A 13,799-nucleotide genomic window follows, 5' to 3' on the forward strand; every position below is an offset into this window, starting at 1 on the left:
AAATAAAACATTAAAAAATAAATAAATAAATAAAACATCCAGAAAGAACCTAGGATCTTATAGTAAAGAGCAGTGGGAGGGGGAGTTGTCTTCAGTATTGTTGGTCACCAGTTCATATCTACACTTGCCCAGCAAATTCATCTACTTACCCAAATCCTAGTTTTCCAATGTGGAAAAATAAAGCATATTGCTTGTTAAGCTGTGGGGAATTTTCACAATTTACAACCAAGTGACCAAAGAGTATGTACCCAAAGAGTACTCCTTGGGTTAGAAATACTGCAGTTGAACTGATTAGATGTGCCCACTTTGATTTAAAAATAATTCAGTCACTGATTTCAAGCACAAGACAATTTTACCAATGGCCTTTTAGTATTTTCTTCAGGATCTATTGTCTTACACACCTTTCAAACAGGTATATTTAAAGGATGCTCAGGCTTAGGTATTTTAAGTAGAGCACAGTTGTTTTGATTTTAACCAGATCATCCTATATATGTCACTATCAAAATTATGAGGTTTCAGGGAAATAAACATTAAGAGATAACTGAACAGTTCTTTTCTTGATATATCTTAAAAACAGGATCTAAGGGTGCCTGGGTAGCTCAGTTGGTTAGGCATCTAACTCTTAATTTTGGCTCAGGTCATAATCTCATGGTTGTGAGATAGATCCCTACATCCAGCTCCATGCTGGGTGTGCTGGATGTGGACCCTGCTTAGGATTTTCTATCTTTCTCTCCTCCTGACCCTCCCCAGCTTGTGCGCTCTCTCTCTCTCCCTCTCTACCTCTCGCCTGCTCTCAAAATAAAATAAAATAAAATAAAATAAAATAAAATAAAAACAGGATCCATTATTTTCCATAACTTGATTTATTTTAGGCACTGTGGAATTTCTCTTTGACCACAGTCCTCAGACATTGTTCTGATTAGCTTCACTGACTGAAGTAAGTTGCAATGATTTAGCCACCAAGATGGCCATCAGCCCTTTGCTTTTTCACTCATTAACTTTCTCCTTTAGGCTGCCCTTTTTCTCCATCCTCAGGAGGCTATGAGGTGCTAATCACTATATGTAGAACAATCCTCCTCCATATTATACATTATGACATCTTTCTTCTAGACTTCATTCCTAAATCAAATAGTTTCATGTCTGCACCAGAGACTTCCCCCATCTACTGCACAGTGGCCAACCAAGGAATGGCTGGGGTTCTCCACACAATTCAGAGAGCTCTCATACTCCTTGGGACCTCCAGTATTTTGGGTTGAATTTTAAGAGGTTAAGAATTTCACTAAATGGTTCTTACTTATAGCATCAAATGGATAAGCCAATTTCCATCCATTTAATTTAGGTTGGTCAGGAGTTCAGAGAAGACATCAGAGGTTAAATAGGAAACTGGTGAACACTGATCTCTTTGAAGGAACATATTGAGAATTCCTCTCCTAATATCAGCACTCATGAGAAGCTCATTTAAAGACATGATATGCTTACAAACCAGCCCCCTCATGCCTGGCCAGATGTAAACTGAGAAGTACCCATCATTCTTGAGGTATGTGATCTGTTAGCAAAAGAAGGGAGCGTGTGCCATGTTGGCAGAGCGGTGCTGAGGTGCGCCTGACTCCCTGTGGAGAACTCACTGAGCTGTAGCAGGATGGAGAGTTTCTTGAAATGGTGGAATTTGAGCTTGCCTTCAGGAGATCTTTGGGGAGTAGGTTGAAAGGAAAGGAGATCAAACTTCCAAGAGGCATGAGTAGGTTCAGCCTGGGTAAGAAGCCACATAATGGGACCTGTAGGCTGGACATGGTACATGCTTTAGAGATTATAAAAGCCAGACATGAAGAAGGACCCTTTGGAATAAGTACAAGATGTCCAGTGGCAGACATTATTGCATGCCTTTAGGTAAGCTACTTAAACTCTCTGAAATCTGGGTGCATTAATTTGCAATATGAAGGTAAACCAATGTCTTACCCCTGAGGGTAACTATTGGGTTCAAGTGGAAATTCTTTGAGTGGAAATTCTTTGTAAAGGTGAATTCCTCTGTGCTGATGGATGATTACAGTGGCCAAGTGGTGATGGGTGATTACAGAACCACAGTGTTTTGTGCTAAAAGTAATCAAAAGCTGGTCTAACCTGTCACATTTTACCAATAATCTGAACTAATGTGACTTAGCTGAGCTAGTTAATAGCATAGCAGGGTCTAGAACCCCACAGTGCTGGATTGAGGAAAGTAAGAATTGCAAGTCCAAATCAATTCCCCAGCTGCCTGGATTTCCCATCTGGCATCAACTCAATTGGGTAACTTGGGTGAAGAGCAAGCTTCTGACCCGCCTGATCACTCCAGAGCCTCACCTGGCACCATGGAGTGTTCCAGCACTCGAAGCAATGGTTCTGACTCCCTGTGCCATGCTTGGGGTCACATTCCATCTCACAAATATTTAAGCCAGGGTGTGAGGGCAAGTTGCCAGGTGGCACAAAGCAAAACAAATGCCTCGTTGTGTTTGTTGCCACGCAGTATGTGGTTTTGTGAGATCTGAAAGCCATCCAGTTGCTGTGACTGGAATATGACAGTAATTTGTAACAACGGTGACTCTATTCCCGCCCTCCTTGGTCTACTTTTTGTGACATGCTCCAAAAACCATGAGAAAGGCCTGCAAAAGAAATGTTCAGAAATGTTCTAAATGGGTTTAGAAAACTTGTGAACCCTGCCTGAACTTTTATTAGATTCTCCCACCACTCACCCGTTTGACATCAGAACAAGGAAAGCATTATTTATAACAGCGTGTGTGAAATCCCAGAAGGGACGCTTGAAAGAATTAACATGAAAAATGTGTCCCGAAGAGACTGCAAGCATAAAACAAATGATCAGATGGGAAAACATGTAAATCAAAATTTGAATGTTTTTCCCCCTCCTATAAAGGAAACAGGAGCTTTTTTCTTCAGCCATGAACAACATGGGGTAGAGAGACTGGGAGGTGCCCCCGTCACAGGGGTCCCAGAGCACTTGCTACTGCAGAGGGAGCCATCTATGAGAGTCTTGTGTGTTCGCTTTTTTAATGTCTCCAGAATGGAGGAGCTAAGATGTACTAAAAGTTACAGAGAAGCAAGACGCACCCTGAATTCCTTTGTGCATTGAGATTTATAAGGCATTTTCACAAATATTGTCTGAGTGTTTACCTCATGGTAAACATGGGAGGTATATATTGTTACCTCTATTTTATAGTTAGACAGCTAGAACACAGGGAGTTTTTGGCAACTAGTCAAGGATACCTAGCTAGGAAAGAGTGCACTGGAGTGCCCTGGAAACTAGCTTCTACCATCATGAACTGAGCGCTGTCCGTGGCATCACCGGTAAGAATGCATAAGAATATGGAAAGTATGGTATCTTACTAAGTTAACACATCCCACAGTGTGTTTTTAGTTGTCTGATTCTAGATATATGTAAGCTAGTCTCTCTCTCTCTCTGTCTCCACCCCCACCCCACACAAACACTCATTCAACTTAGTTTAATTCACTAAGTTAAACAAAATTAAATCTGTTTTTTCCCCCAAACTTCTGAGACACTTGAAGAAGGCTCCGTGCTTCATGACTCTCCAAGAAGTGAAACAAGTTACAGCTTCTAGCATATTTGACATAACCTTTGTGGTGAGCTAGCTCTTCATAGTTTGAGGCCGGTGGTATCCAAAAGAATATCACATCTTTGTCCATAATGTCCTACATATCTTTTTATCCCCTATAGACCAACTATATATTGATCATAAATCTGGGTTCTATTTTCAATATTCCCATAAAATAAATAAATATGTGTTGTTCACTAGAAACCTCCACAGAGGGGTGCCTGGGTGGCTCAGTTGGTTAATCGTCCAACCGTTGGTTTCCATCCAGGTCATGGACTTGTGGTTCATGAATCAGCCTCTGTGCTGACAGTGCAGAGACTTCCTGGGATTCTCTCTCTCAATCAATCTCTCTCTCTCTCTCTCTCTCCCTCTCNGACCTCACACTCCAAGTGACTGTGTTCCTTAATTGCCATAAAGCTTCTTCTTGGTGCTGGTATATGGCTGTCAGCACCTGAGGGGAGCATTCCACCTTGGTGCCCTGAGTCCTCGTGAGTAACTGGACACATTGGGAACTCCTTGTGTATTGGCAGATTTCCTTTCACCAAAGCCTTGGGTCCATGGGGTTACAGAGTTGTGAGTTGGGCAGTTACTCAGTAAGCCAACATGGCCTCACTGATATGGCCACTGGCATCCTTTCTGGTCCGTCAATGCCTATGTCACACAAGTTGTGTTCTGAATATCAAGTCTGATAGTAAATATTGACATCAATTTCAGGCATGCCCAGGCAGCTCCATGAGAGAAGTCTGTGCTCCTGGAACAGTGACTACCTGTCACTGCATGGTGAAAAGCCAGGGAGGACATTGAAAGCTGATGGAAGGCAACCTACCCCTACTTAGTATATGATGGTAAAGATCTGGAGCCACCTTACCTCTGACCCAGGAATTTATGTCCTTACTGGTCAGATCTGGGGTCCTTGTACATAGAGAATGGACAAAAAAAACCCTCCACAAAATGCCCTCCTCCTTTAACACTCAAGGTTTCTTTGATGTTAAGAGCATCATTGGAAATCACTGAGCGTATTAGACATCACTGACACTCAGCAACTTGGGCTCAGGAGTTGAGCAGCGTTTTTCAGGTACTATTAGTCCATTTCTTCTCTTTAATGAGTCAGAAATGGACACTGACGATTGTAATTGGACATCAGTCTAAGAGCTCAGGGGCAGACAGTTGTTGTGGGGTCTAACTCCTGTTGTCTACATGCCCACCAGCTACCCCACCATCAGGCAGAGCATCTGAGCTGGTAGTGCTGGATTTTTTTGGCCTGAAAAGTGGGACCTGCCACTCCTAGGGCTGCCATGCAGATATTTCATCATGGTTTTAAAATTAGGCATCCCCGATGCGCTACAGACCCCAAAGTGAAATTTTTAACTTTTCTCTGAGAAGTAAGAAATCATAAACAAGTGTCCTTGTCAAACAGAGTATTCTGTGCCTGTGCTAAAGCCTTTGCCATCTAACACCTCAGCCTCAGTGTTTTTACTAAAGTGAGCTTTTTCAAAACTGGGTTTATTTATTTGTTTTTGTACAGAAGTTCAATTATAGTAAAGTCCTAAGCTTGGAGTCCAAAGACCTGACTTCTTTGTGTCCATAGCAATCTGAACCTCAGCTGCCTTGTCTGTAAAATGGGAATCCTCATTTCTGCCCTGCCCATGGCTGGATTCTGGCCAGAGTATTTGAGGCAGCACTGTGCACTCATCTGAAGATGTTCAAGTGGAAGGAGGCTCTGGCCTTGCTAAAAAAGTTGAGTCACTTGATGGGTCATTTTGGACACAGAGCCCCTACTTGTTTCCGGGTCAAAATGATTGTGTTAATTAGAAGATTGATCTTGAGCCCTCTTCATACCAGAAAAACACGTGTGTGCGTGTGTGTGTGTGTGTGTGTGTCTGTGTGTTTTATCTATGATGAACATCTATCAAGTCATCATCTCTGTCCTACCTAGTTTTGAGAAAAAAAGAATAGGAAACAATATGAAAAAAATACTTGGACCACTCTTTGCCCTCTCCTTCTGTTGACTGAGATGATAAAGAAATTGTATTTCCATCATGTATTTATAAATAATTAAAGTTAATAAATACAAATAAAGGAAAGGGACAAAGTGCCCCCCTTCCCATTTCTATCCTACACTTTTCCTGCTGATGGTGGGGACTTGGTTATCAGGTGACTGACCCTCTCCTGTTCCCCCCCCCTTCTCCAACAGGTCGGTGGCCACACAATGTTGCCCATTCGTTGGATGCCTCCAGAGAGCATCATGTACAGGAAGTTCACCACAGAAAGTGACGTCTGGAGCCTGGGAGTTGTGTTGTGGGAGATCTTCACGTACGGCAAACAGCCCTGGTACCAGCTGTCGAACAATGAGGTGCGCGATGGGCTGGGTGTGACCCCTGAGGGCTGACGTCGACAGGCATGCCTTGGCTGGAGGCCAGGAGACGATGTTGTGTGGCCTTGTTGGGAGTGTCACCTCCCACATGGCCTGCCCGGTACCTAAATGTCATGGCCAAAGTATCATCACTCCCTGAACTTAAGAGTTACAGAGAACGCAAAGCAGCATTTGCTGACACACTTGAGATTCACCAGTGATGGGACTGAGGAATCACTTTGTGCTGCTCATCTGGTAAATTAATAGCAGATGTGCTATGTCCTCGCCTTCCGAGCCCAGCTAGATTTTTTGGTAGTATTCCAATAAGGTTGCAGGACTCTCTCTCTCTCTTTTTTTCCACATTTCATTAGAACATTGTAGTGTTTTGTTTCGCTATTTTATTATTTTGTAAATATGTCTGTATGTGAGACATAGCTTCTTGGTCAGGCACCTCCCATCTTCCTCAGGCCCTTCAGGACAGTTGTGGATCTATCTCTTATTCCAGCTTCAAAATCCAGAATAACCACTCATTTCTACAGCTCTGAGTTCCCTAATCAGTCAGCACCCTGACATTAAAATTCCAGGTTCCATCTCAGGCCAGTAAGACTAAAAACATGTTGGAATTCCAGACTGAGGTCTAGAAGCACCCCACAGAGAGATAGCATTTCTCCACCAGTGTGGTGACGTCAGTGCAGTATGAGAAAGGGATAGAAACCAATCAAATTAACCACGATTTACCAACCCATGATTATTGCTATCTTGCGTCTAAAAAAAGTGAACACTGAGTGGGTTTCTTTTTTTCTTTTTATGTTTTAATTATTTCTGAGAGAGAGAGAGAGAGAGAGAAAGAGAGCATGAGCAGGGGAGGGTCAGAAAGAGATACAGAATCTGAAACGGGGGGTGCCTGGGTGGCTTAGTCGGTTAAGCGTCAGACTTTCACTTAGGTCATGATCTCGCAGTTCGTGGGTTCGAGTCCCGTGTCGGGCTCTGTGCTGACTGCCAGCTTGGAGCCTGGAGCCCATTTCAGAGTCTGTATCTCCCTCTCTCTCTGACCCTCCCCTGCTCATGCTGTCTCTCTGTCTCTCTCTCCTAGAAATAAATAAAAATATTAAAAAAAAAAAAAGAATCTGAAACGGGCCCCTGACTCTGAGCTAGCTGTCAGCACAGAGCCCGACGTGGGGCTCGAACCCACAATCGTGAGATCATGACCTGAGCTGAAGTCGGACGCTTAACCGACTGAGCCATCCAGGCGCCCCTGAGTGGGTTCTTTAGAGCAGCCCTCTCCTTGCACAGACATTTGTTGCATCTGCACTGTTTCTCCTCTTGTCTGACTATGTCTTTGGTCTCTGTCTCATCCAGGTGATAGAATGCATCACTCAGGGCCGAGTCTTGCAGCGACCTAGAACGTGCCCCCAGGAGGTATATGAGTTGATGCTGGGGTGCTGGCAGCGAGAGCCCCACATGAGGAAGAACATCAAGGGCATCCACACCCTCCTTCAGAACTTGGCCAAGGCATCTCCGGTCTACCTGGATATTCTAGGCTAGGGCCCTTTCCCCCAGACCGATCCTTCCCAAAGCACCTCCTCAGATGGGCGGAGAGGATGAACGTCTTTTAACTGCCGCTGAATGCCATCAATCTGCTGTTCTTCACTCCGACAGTATTAACACTGAGAGGCTTTCAGAGGGAAGCCATGTGCACTTTTCCATCCGTAGACGCAGTATGGACTTCTTTTTGGCATTATCTCTTTCTCTCTTTCCATCTCCCTTGGTTTCTTCCCCAGTTTTTCTTTTCTTTTCTTTTTTTTCTTTTGTCTCTCTCCTTTTTTTTTTTTTTTTTTTTTTTTTTTTTCTCTCTCCTTTTTTTTTTTTTTTTTTTTTTTTGTCTTCCTTGCTTTACAGTCCTTACCCTTTCTTTTGAACCAATCTGGCTTCTGCATTGCTATTAACTCTGCATAGACAAAGGCCTTAACAAACCTAATTTGTTATATCAGCAGACACTCCAGTTTGCCCACCACAACTAACAATGCCTTGTTGTATTCCTGCCTTTGATGTGGATGAAAAAAAGGGAAAACAAATATTTGACTTAAACTCTGTCACTTCTGCTGTACAGACATCGAGAGTTTCTATGGATTCACTTCTATTTATTTATTATTATTACTGTTCTTATTGGTTTTGGATGGCTTAAGCCTGTGTATGAAACAGAAAAACTTGTGTTTAATCTGGAAAGCCTTTATCTATGGGAGATTAAAACCAGAGAGAAAGAAGATTTATTATAAACCACAGTATGGGAGGAACAAAGACAACCATTGGGATCAGCTGGCGTCAGTTCCTACTTACGAAAAACCCAGCCACTCTTAGCTGGGAGGAATGTATTCGGCACCTTCCCCTGAGGAGCTTTCTGAGGAGTAAAAAGACTGTTGAACTCTGTGCCATGGACTCTTCTTTTCCCATTACCAGAAACACTAGGGTGTTGTAGAGAGAAAAGATGGCTTCCATGGGACGCAAGATGGTGAATCACACGCTCCGACAGTCTTGTCTTTGCAGGTCATGGTGATAGCACTGGTTTGTTTTTCCAAGTGTTGTCCACTGAACCTTTGTCAAGTTCAGCTGAAAATGGGGCATTCTTGTCCAGAGCTCATTTCAGGGTCAGGTGGGAAAGCCAAAGACTTGGAAAAGATAAGACAAGCTATAAATTCGGAGGCATTATATTGAACTTTTCAGATAGCATTTCCCTCCGACCCCTACCCTCCACCCCACCTGTCCTTTCAACTGTGCAAGCAAAATTGTGCATGGTCTTCGTCGATTAATACCTTGTGTGCAGAAATTACTGCTCCAGACGTCGTGCCCCTGATATGTAGAGCAGATCCATAAAAGGTATAACTTATATAATTAGGGGAAGCTAATGGAGTTCATTAGCTACGTATAAATGTCTCTGGGTTGTATGGTGGTGATGGGTTTTAACAAATATTGACCCCAGAGCCTGGATGTCCTCATTCACGTCGAACCAACTGTGGGACTATGGGAAGGGAAGACTCAGTCCCTAAGGGAAAAGAAACCTCACCTTGGGGGCATTGATGCATTGCATTGATGCTAGTGTACACAGGCCAAGACCTTGCTCTGGGCTCTGGTTGGGAGAGTGGTTTCATTCCAAGAGTACTCCATTGTCAGTATGCTGTTTTGGTTTTTTTCACTCCATTAAAAGAAGTAAAACTTCAGGCACAGCATGCCATTGGGAAGCTGTGTCCAGACTGAGCTTCAGAGGTATGCTTCTGGGCAGAGTCACAGGTTTTGCAAAAGAAGGTTGTAAATTTAAATAGAAATTTACAGTTATTTGGATGATCAGTTTTACCAAGAAAGAAAACTATTTCTGTTCCTCAAGAAAACTTGCTACCCTCTGTGAGGGGAATTTTTGCTAACTTGACATCTTTATAACACAAGCCAGATTGAAAGCTAGTGATTCGAATTCATCATAGGACATTTTATTTCATATTTGTTTCTGAAGGTGCAATTGCTCTGTTTAGGTTTTGCTTGTGCCCTTAAATCCTGGAGCACCTTGTTTTCCATGATAGGCTTTGAAAGCCGCTTTTCAAAAAATCACAAGTGTCGATTAACAGAGAACAAAAGGAAAGACAGTAGCATCTACGGTCAAGTGAAGGGGTTTGGATGAAATGAGCCCTATAGTCCCTTCAAGTTCTATGCTGGCCTATGAGACATGGGAGTTGAGTTGATTGTTCTCTTTGTCGGTGGAAAAAATACCCTCCAGAATACACATAATAATATAACGAAAGCCATATCTCCATGATATATACCTGCACGTATATATCCTATCAAGGACCCATGGTACTGTTAAAACACTGTGGCACTCTGGGAAGCAGTAAAGAAGGGGCAGATTTGTACAAAACTTCTTTAGATTCCATCAGTGAGGACCTGAGAACCTGCACACTTTTGTCAATCTGCGTGACTGGCCAGCTGTGTGGGGTGGGAGTGGGGGGACGGGGATGGGGTGGGGTGAAGAAGATGGAAGTTATTTGTTTTATTTTAACAGAGAGCAAAGGAGGCAAATACGCTAAGGGATCGAATTCAAGAAGGGCTGTGCAGTTTTAAAGAAAGGATTTGTTTAAGGCAAATGAGAAGACGGGAGCATTCTATTCATTCCGATGTTGTGTTTTCCTCTGAAAGCAAAAAGCAAAAAATAAATAAATAAATAAATAAAAATTCTCCTTACCTTCTGACAAGTCCCTCAAGGTCTTGAAATGAAAGGTTCTATGCAAGTGCAAAGTTTTATAGTTATTTATATTGCTGACCATTATTCTTATTTTTTCCTCTGTTGTCTCAAAAGTATGTACTGATTTCAGAGACGTCGCGCATTGAAAGAATACCAGATTGAACGAACCACCGAATAGTTTAATGTATTCATCACCATTCTTCCACCATCCCCTCTTCTCATGCTCTTTTAATTTTGAGACAAGGAACATCCTCATCCTATGTAATGATCACAGAATATGGCCTGCTATCAAATTTGTGAAAAACTCCAACAATAGTAGGGGCAAACTGAATTCTCTAGCCCAAACTCAGTCTGACAATTGTTTCCATTTACAAATTGTTTAATAGTTTTCCAGACACTTTTCACATCTGTTAGCCAATTATTCCCATTTTTTTAATAAACGAGGGAACTCAGAGAAGTTAAGTGGCATGCTAGAAATCTCCAGGTTAGCTTCTGGCACCAATGGGACTTAATGTGAATGTTCTAACTCTGAAGTCTGTGATTCTGTCCACTAGAGACTCCAGGATACAGACAAACAGTCTGAGAAAGCAAGTGCGCTGATAAATTCATGAAGCAGGACATGAAGTTGGAAGAGCAAAATGAAATATGTGAGATGAGAAGCAGCTGAAATATTGTGATATATAATCATGCTTATAGCTTCAGCTACATCCTTGTACACTGAACCAACATCGTAATCAGGCTTATTTAGAAAACACTTTGAACTCTGCTAGAAAAGATTATATCAGAATTCATATTATACATATGCGTTCCCATCAGCGCTACCTGTGGTATTTTCATGTATTTATATGTGTGTTATAAATACTTGATTTATACATATACAAACACACATACATTGTGTGTTTGTGTGCTTATGTATAAATGTATAGGCACACAGTAATAGAGATAATTATGAGTAGGGTGCAGTATGAATAATTTGCTTAAAATCTGCTAAATAATCAAAATTTTTAATGTCCTATTGCAGTTAATGCTTCCATTCTCCATGTGGGTAGGACTACATCGCACTTTTCAACTCTGCAGTACTGCATGGGTGGAAGACATATTTAAGATAGTGCTTCCCCAAACAACTAAATCAAAGCCATCCCACTACACTGAGTCCTTTCTCTGGCTCCTTGCAAAGGAAAATGCAGACTGAAATAGATCTCCTTATGTAAAGGTCCAGGAAAGGAAACTGATTTTTTTTCATCCTTTTGCACATTTGTATCATGCTCACCTTGTTGCACGGTGACCCTTGTACACTTGTGTTCAGAGTACAAGCATTCCAGAAGAGATCCGGAATGTCGGGAGCCCAGTGTCTCAAAGGCCATTGGTGAGAAGTCTAGACCCCATAGCAAGACGAGTGACTCAGGATTTCCCATATCTGAGTGGGAATGGAAGCAACAACCATATAAAATGCTGTCCTTTGCAAAGAGCCATGACAGAGGGATCCCCTGGTCAGGAATAGACTTTTCTTTTGAACTTTTCTTTTTTCGCAAATTGGATCTTCTATAATGCCGATAGTATTAAAATGTATGTCTGATTAAATAAATGATTCCATACATACACACACCCTCAACTCTCTTGTTCTCTCTCTCTCTCTCTTTCTCTCTCTCTCTCTCTCTCTGTTTTTCCTATCATTTGAGGATTTTTATTTCCAATGATGAGGTTGGTTTGGCACATTACAGAAAATCTCACAAGGGGAATGGCTGGTGACCTAACTCCTCAGACGGCTAATCTGAAGATAAAGCACTTCCTTCACAGTGCATAATGTGGAATGCAGAGACTCCGAGGTTGTGAGAGCAAATGGTATTCTAAAGAATTAGGGGGTGGTAGGGATTCGTAGTTAAGTATAACAGCACACGAAAGGGTATTTTCTTGTTGTCAAAGCTGGAATAAATCACTGCTGATCAAGTCAAAGGTTCTTGAATACCCTTAGTTTTTGCATTGTCCCCTCCTCTTTCCTTTTAACTTTATTTATTTATGTATTTATGTATGTATGTATTTATTTATTTATATTTTGACTCCATCACAAACACAAAACAAAGCAAAAAATTATATATATATATGTGTGTGTATATGTGTTGCAGGCAAAACACTGTGAATTTCACAACAGCAAACAAGCAACTCTTTTGCCATCTTAACATACGTCTCAGGAGACGAAATGGGAACACATGGGGATGTCATTTTTTTAGTCTATGCATTCTAGGCCAGGTCTGTGTTTGTTTGTTTGTTTTTTCCTTTGGTCCGTGCATTAATGAAAATGATCCTGAATGAAGGTTGGCCAAACGTTAAACATATATAGAGCAAGCATAATAAAAGCTGCTAATAGCCACATGTGTGGACTGGAAAGAAAAATTGGAGAAAATGAAATGAAATGTATAAAGGCCTACATCTTGCAGCTTGTATATCTTACTATTGCTTTAATAATGTATAAAACAACTGGAAATGTTTTAAATACAAGGTCTTTGAATTAAATGTGGATTTTAAACATGTAATCCCTTGACAAATGACCAAATTATGGTGAAATATATTGCTCCCTGCATCCATTGATCATTACTTATCACTTACAAATCTGCCTAGAGATGTGGACACTGTCTGCATTTGCTTCTGTACATGGAGAGATGTTTGTATATATCCAGGCCATATACACACACACATTTTAGTATCTCTCTGAAGATATATTGCCCCTTAAATTGTGACCTGGTATTTGGAACTCTCTTTTTCTTTCCTTTATTTCCCTTTTAATGTGACGTCTCTGTGCTGATACTTACTGGTTCTTGTTTTGCAATATGTTTTGAGGTTCATTGCTTTACTAAGACCCACTGCATCTTGGCTGATTTCAAAGTGACACCAGAATATCAGTGTTCAAAAAAAAAAGTTTTGTTTGTAAATCATGTGACCAGCTTCTCTCAACCTGACACGGAAAGTCTCTTGTACTACAGTGTATTTAATAAAAATGATGTCTTACAATAAATAACATCCTCCAAAAGAGACACTAAAAGTTACATGATAATTACTTTAAAAATGTATAGCATTTTCACAAGGCACGTGTGCTCTTTTTTCCCTGTCTATCTTTCTTCGGCCTGTCTGTCTGTCTGTCTGTCTGTGTTTTAGATGTGGTCACTGCAGATGCCTGCAGTGTTCATTTGTTGAAAACAAGAAGAGTATGTGGCCTTTGGAACAAGTATCACGGCTGATCCCTCTATAACCTGGCACTTTCAACTTCTGTCCTGGATAACAAAAAACATCACTGTCCAACAAAATTTTCCGCAATGACATAAATGTTCTCTCTGCACTGTCTGATGTGACTAATTGGAACTTCAAATGTAGCCAGTGTGACTAAAGAACTGAACTTTAAATTTGACTTAGTTTCAATTAGTTCACATGTAAATAGCCACATGTGGCTCATGGCTACCATGTTGCACAGCACAGAGTAAAGAGATCAAATCACTGTGATGTCTAGCAGTTCAGATCTAGGAAATCTGCCAAGACACAAGTTGTGTACCATGGCATCCCCGGGTAGGGGCATCTTTGAGGATCATAATGACCCAGGAGCAGTAGCCAAATTGAAGATGCCATACTC

The 13,799-nt window shown here is 41.5% G+C and overlaps 1 protein-coding gene across 3 annotated transcripts in view; it reads left to right on the top strand.

Annotated features, from left to right (window-relative positions):
- NTRK2 (neurotrophic receptor tyrosine kinase 2) overlaps nt 1-7,762 on the top strand; it is a 337,144-nt gene extending 329,382 nt beyond the window's left edge. For all 3 annotated transcript variants that reach the window (XM_077749483.1, XM_077749485.1, XM_077749484.1), the window contains 2 exons: nt 5,797-5,955; nt 7,315-7,762. In XM_077749483.1, coding sequence (XP_077605609.1) covers nt 5,797-5,955; nt 7,315-7,500 — 345 coding nt within the window. In that variant the 3' untranslated portion in view covers nt 7,501-7,762. The remainder of the gene's footprint in view (nt 1-5,796; nt 5,956-7,314) is intronic.
- Nucleotides 7,763-13,799: the final 6,037 nt, after the last annotated feature.

This window comes from Crocuta crocuta, unplaced genomic scaffold, assembly GCF_008692635.1.
Source record: "Crocuta crocuta isolate KB4526 unplaced genomic scaffold, BGI_CrCroc_1.0 scaffold99, whole genome shotgun sequence".
Lineage (NCBI taxonomy): Eukaryota > Metazoa > Chordata > Mammalia > Carnivora > Hyaenidae > Crocuta > Crocuta crocuta.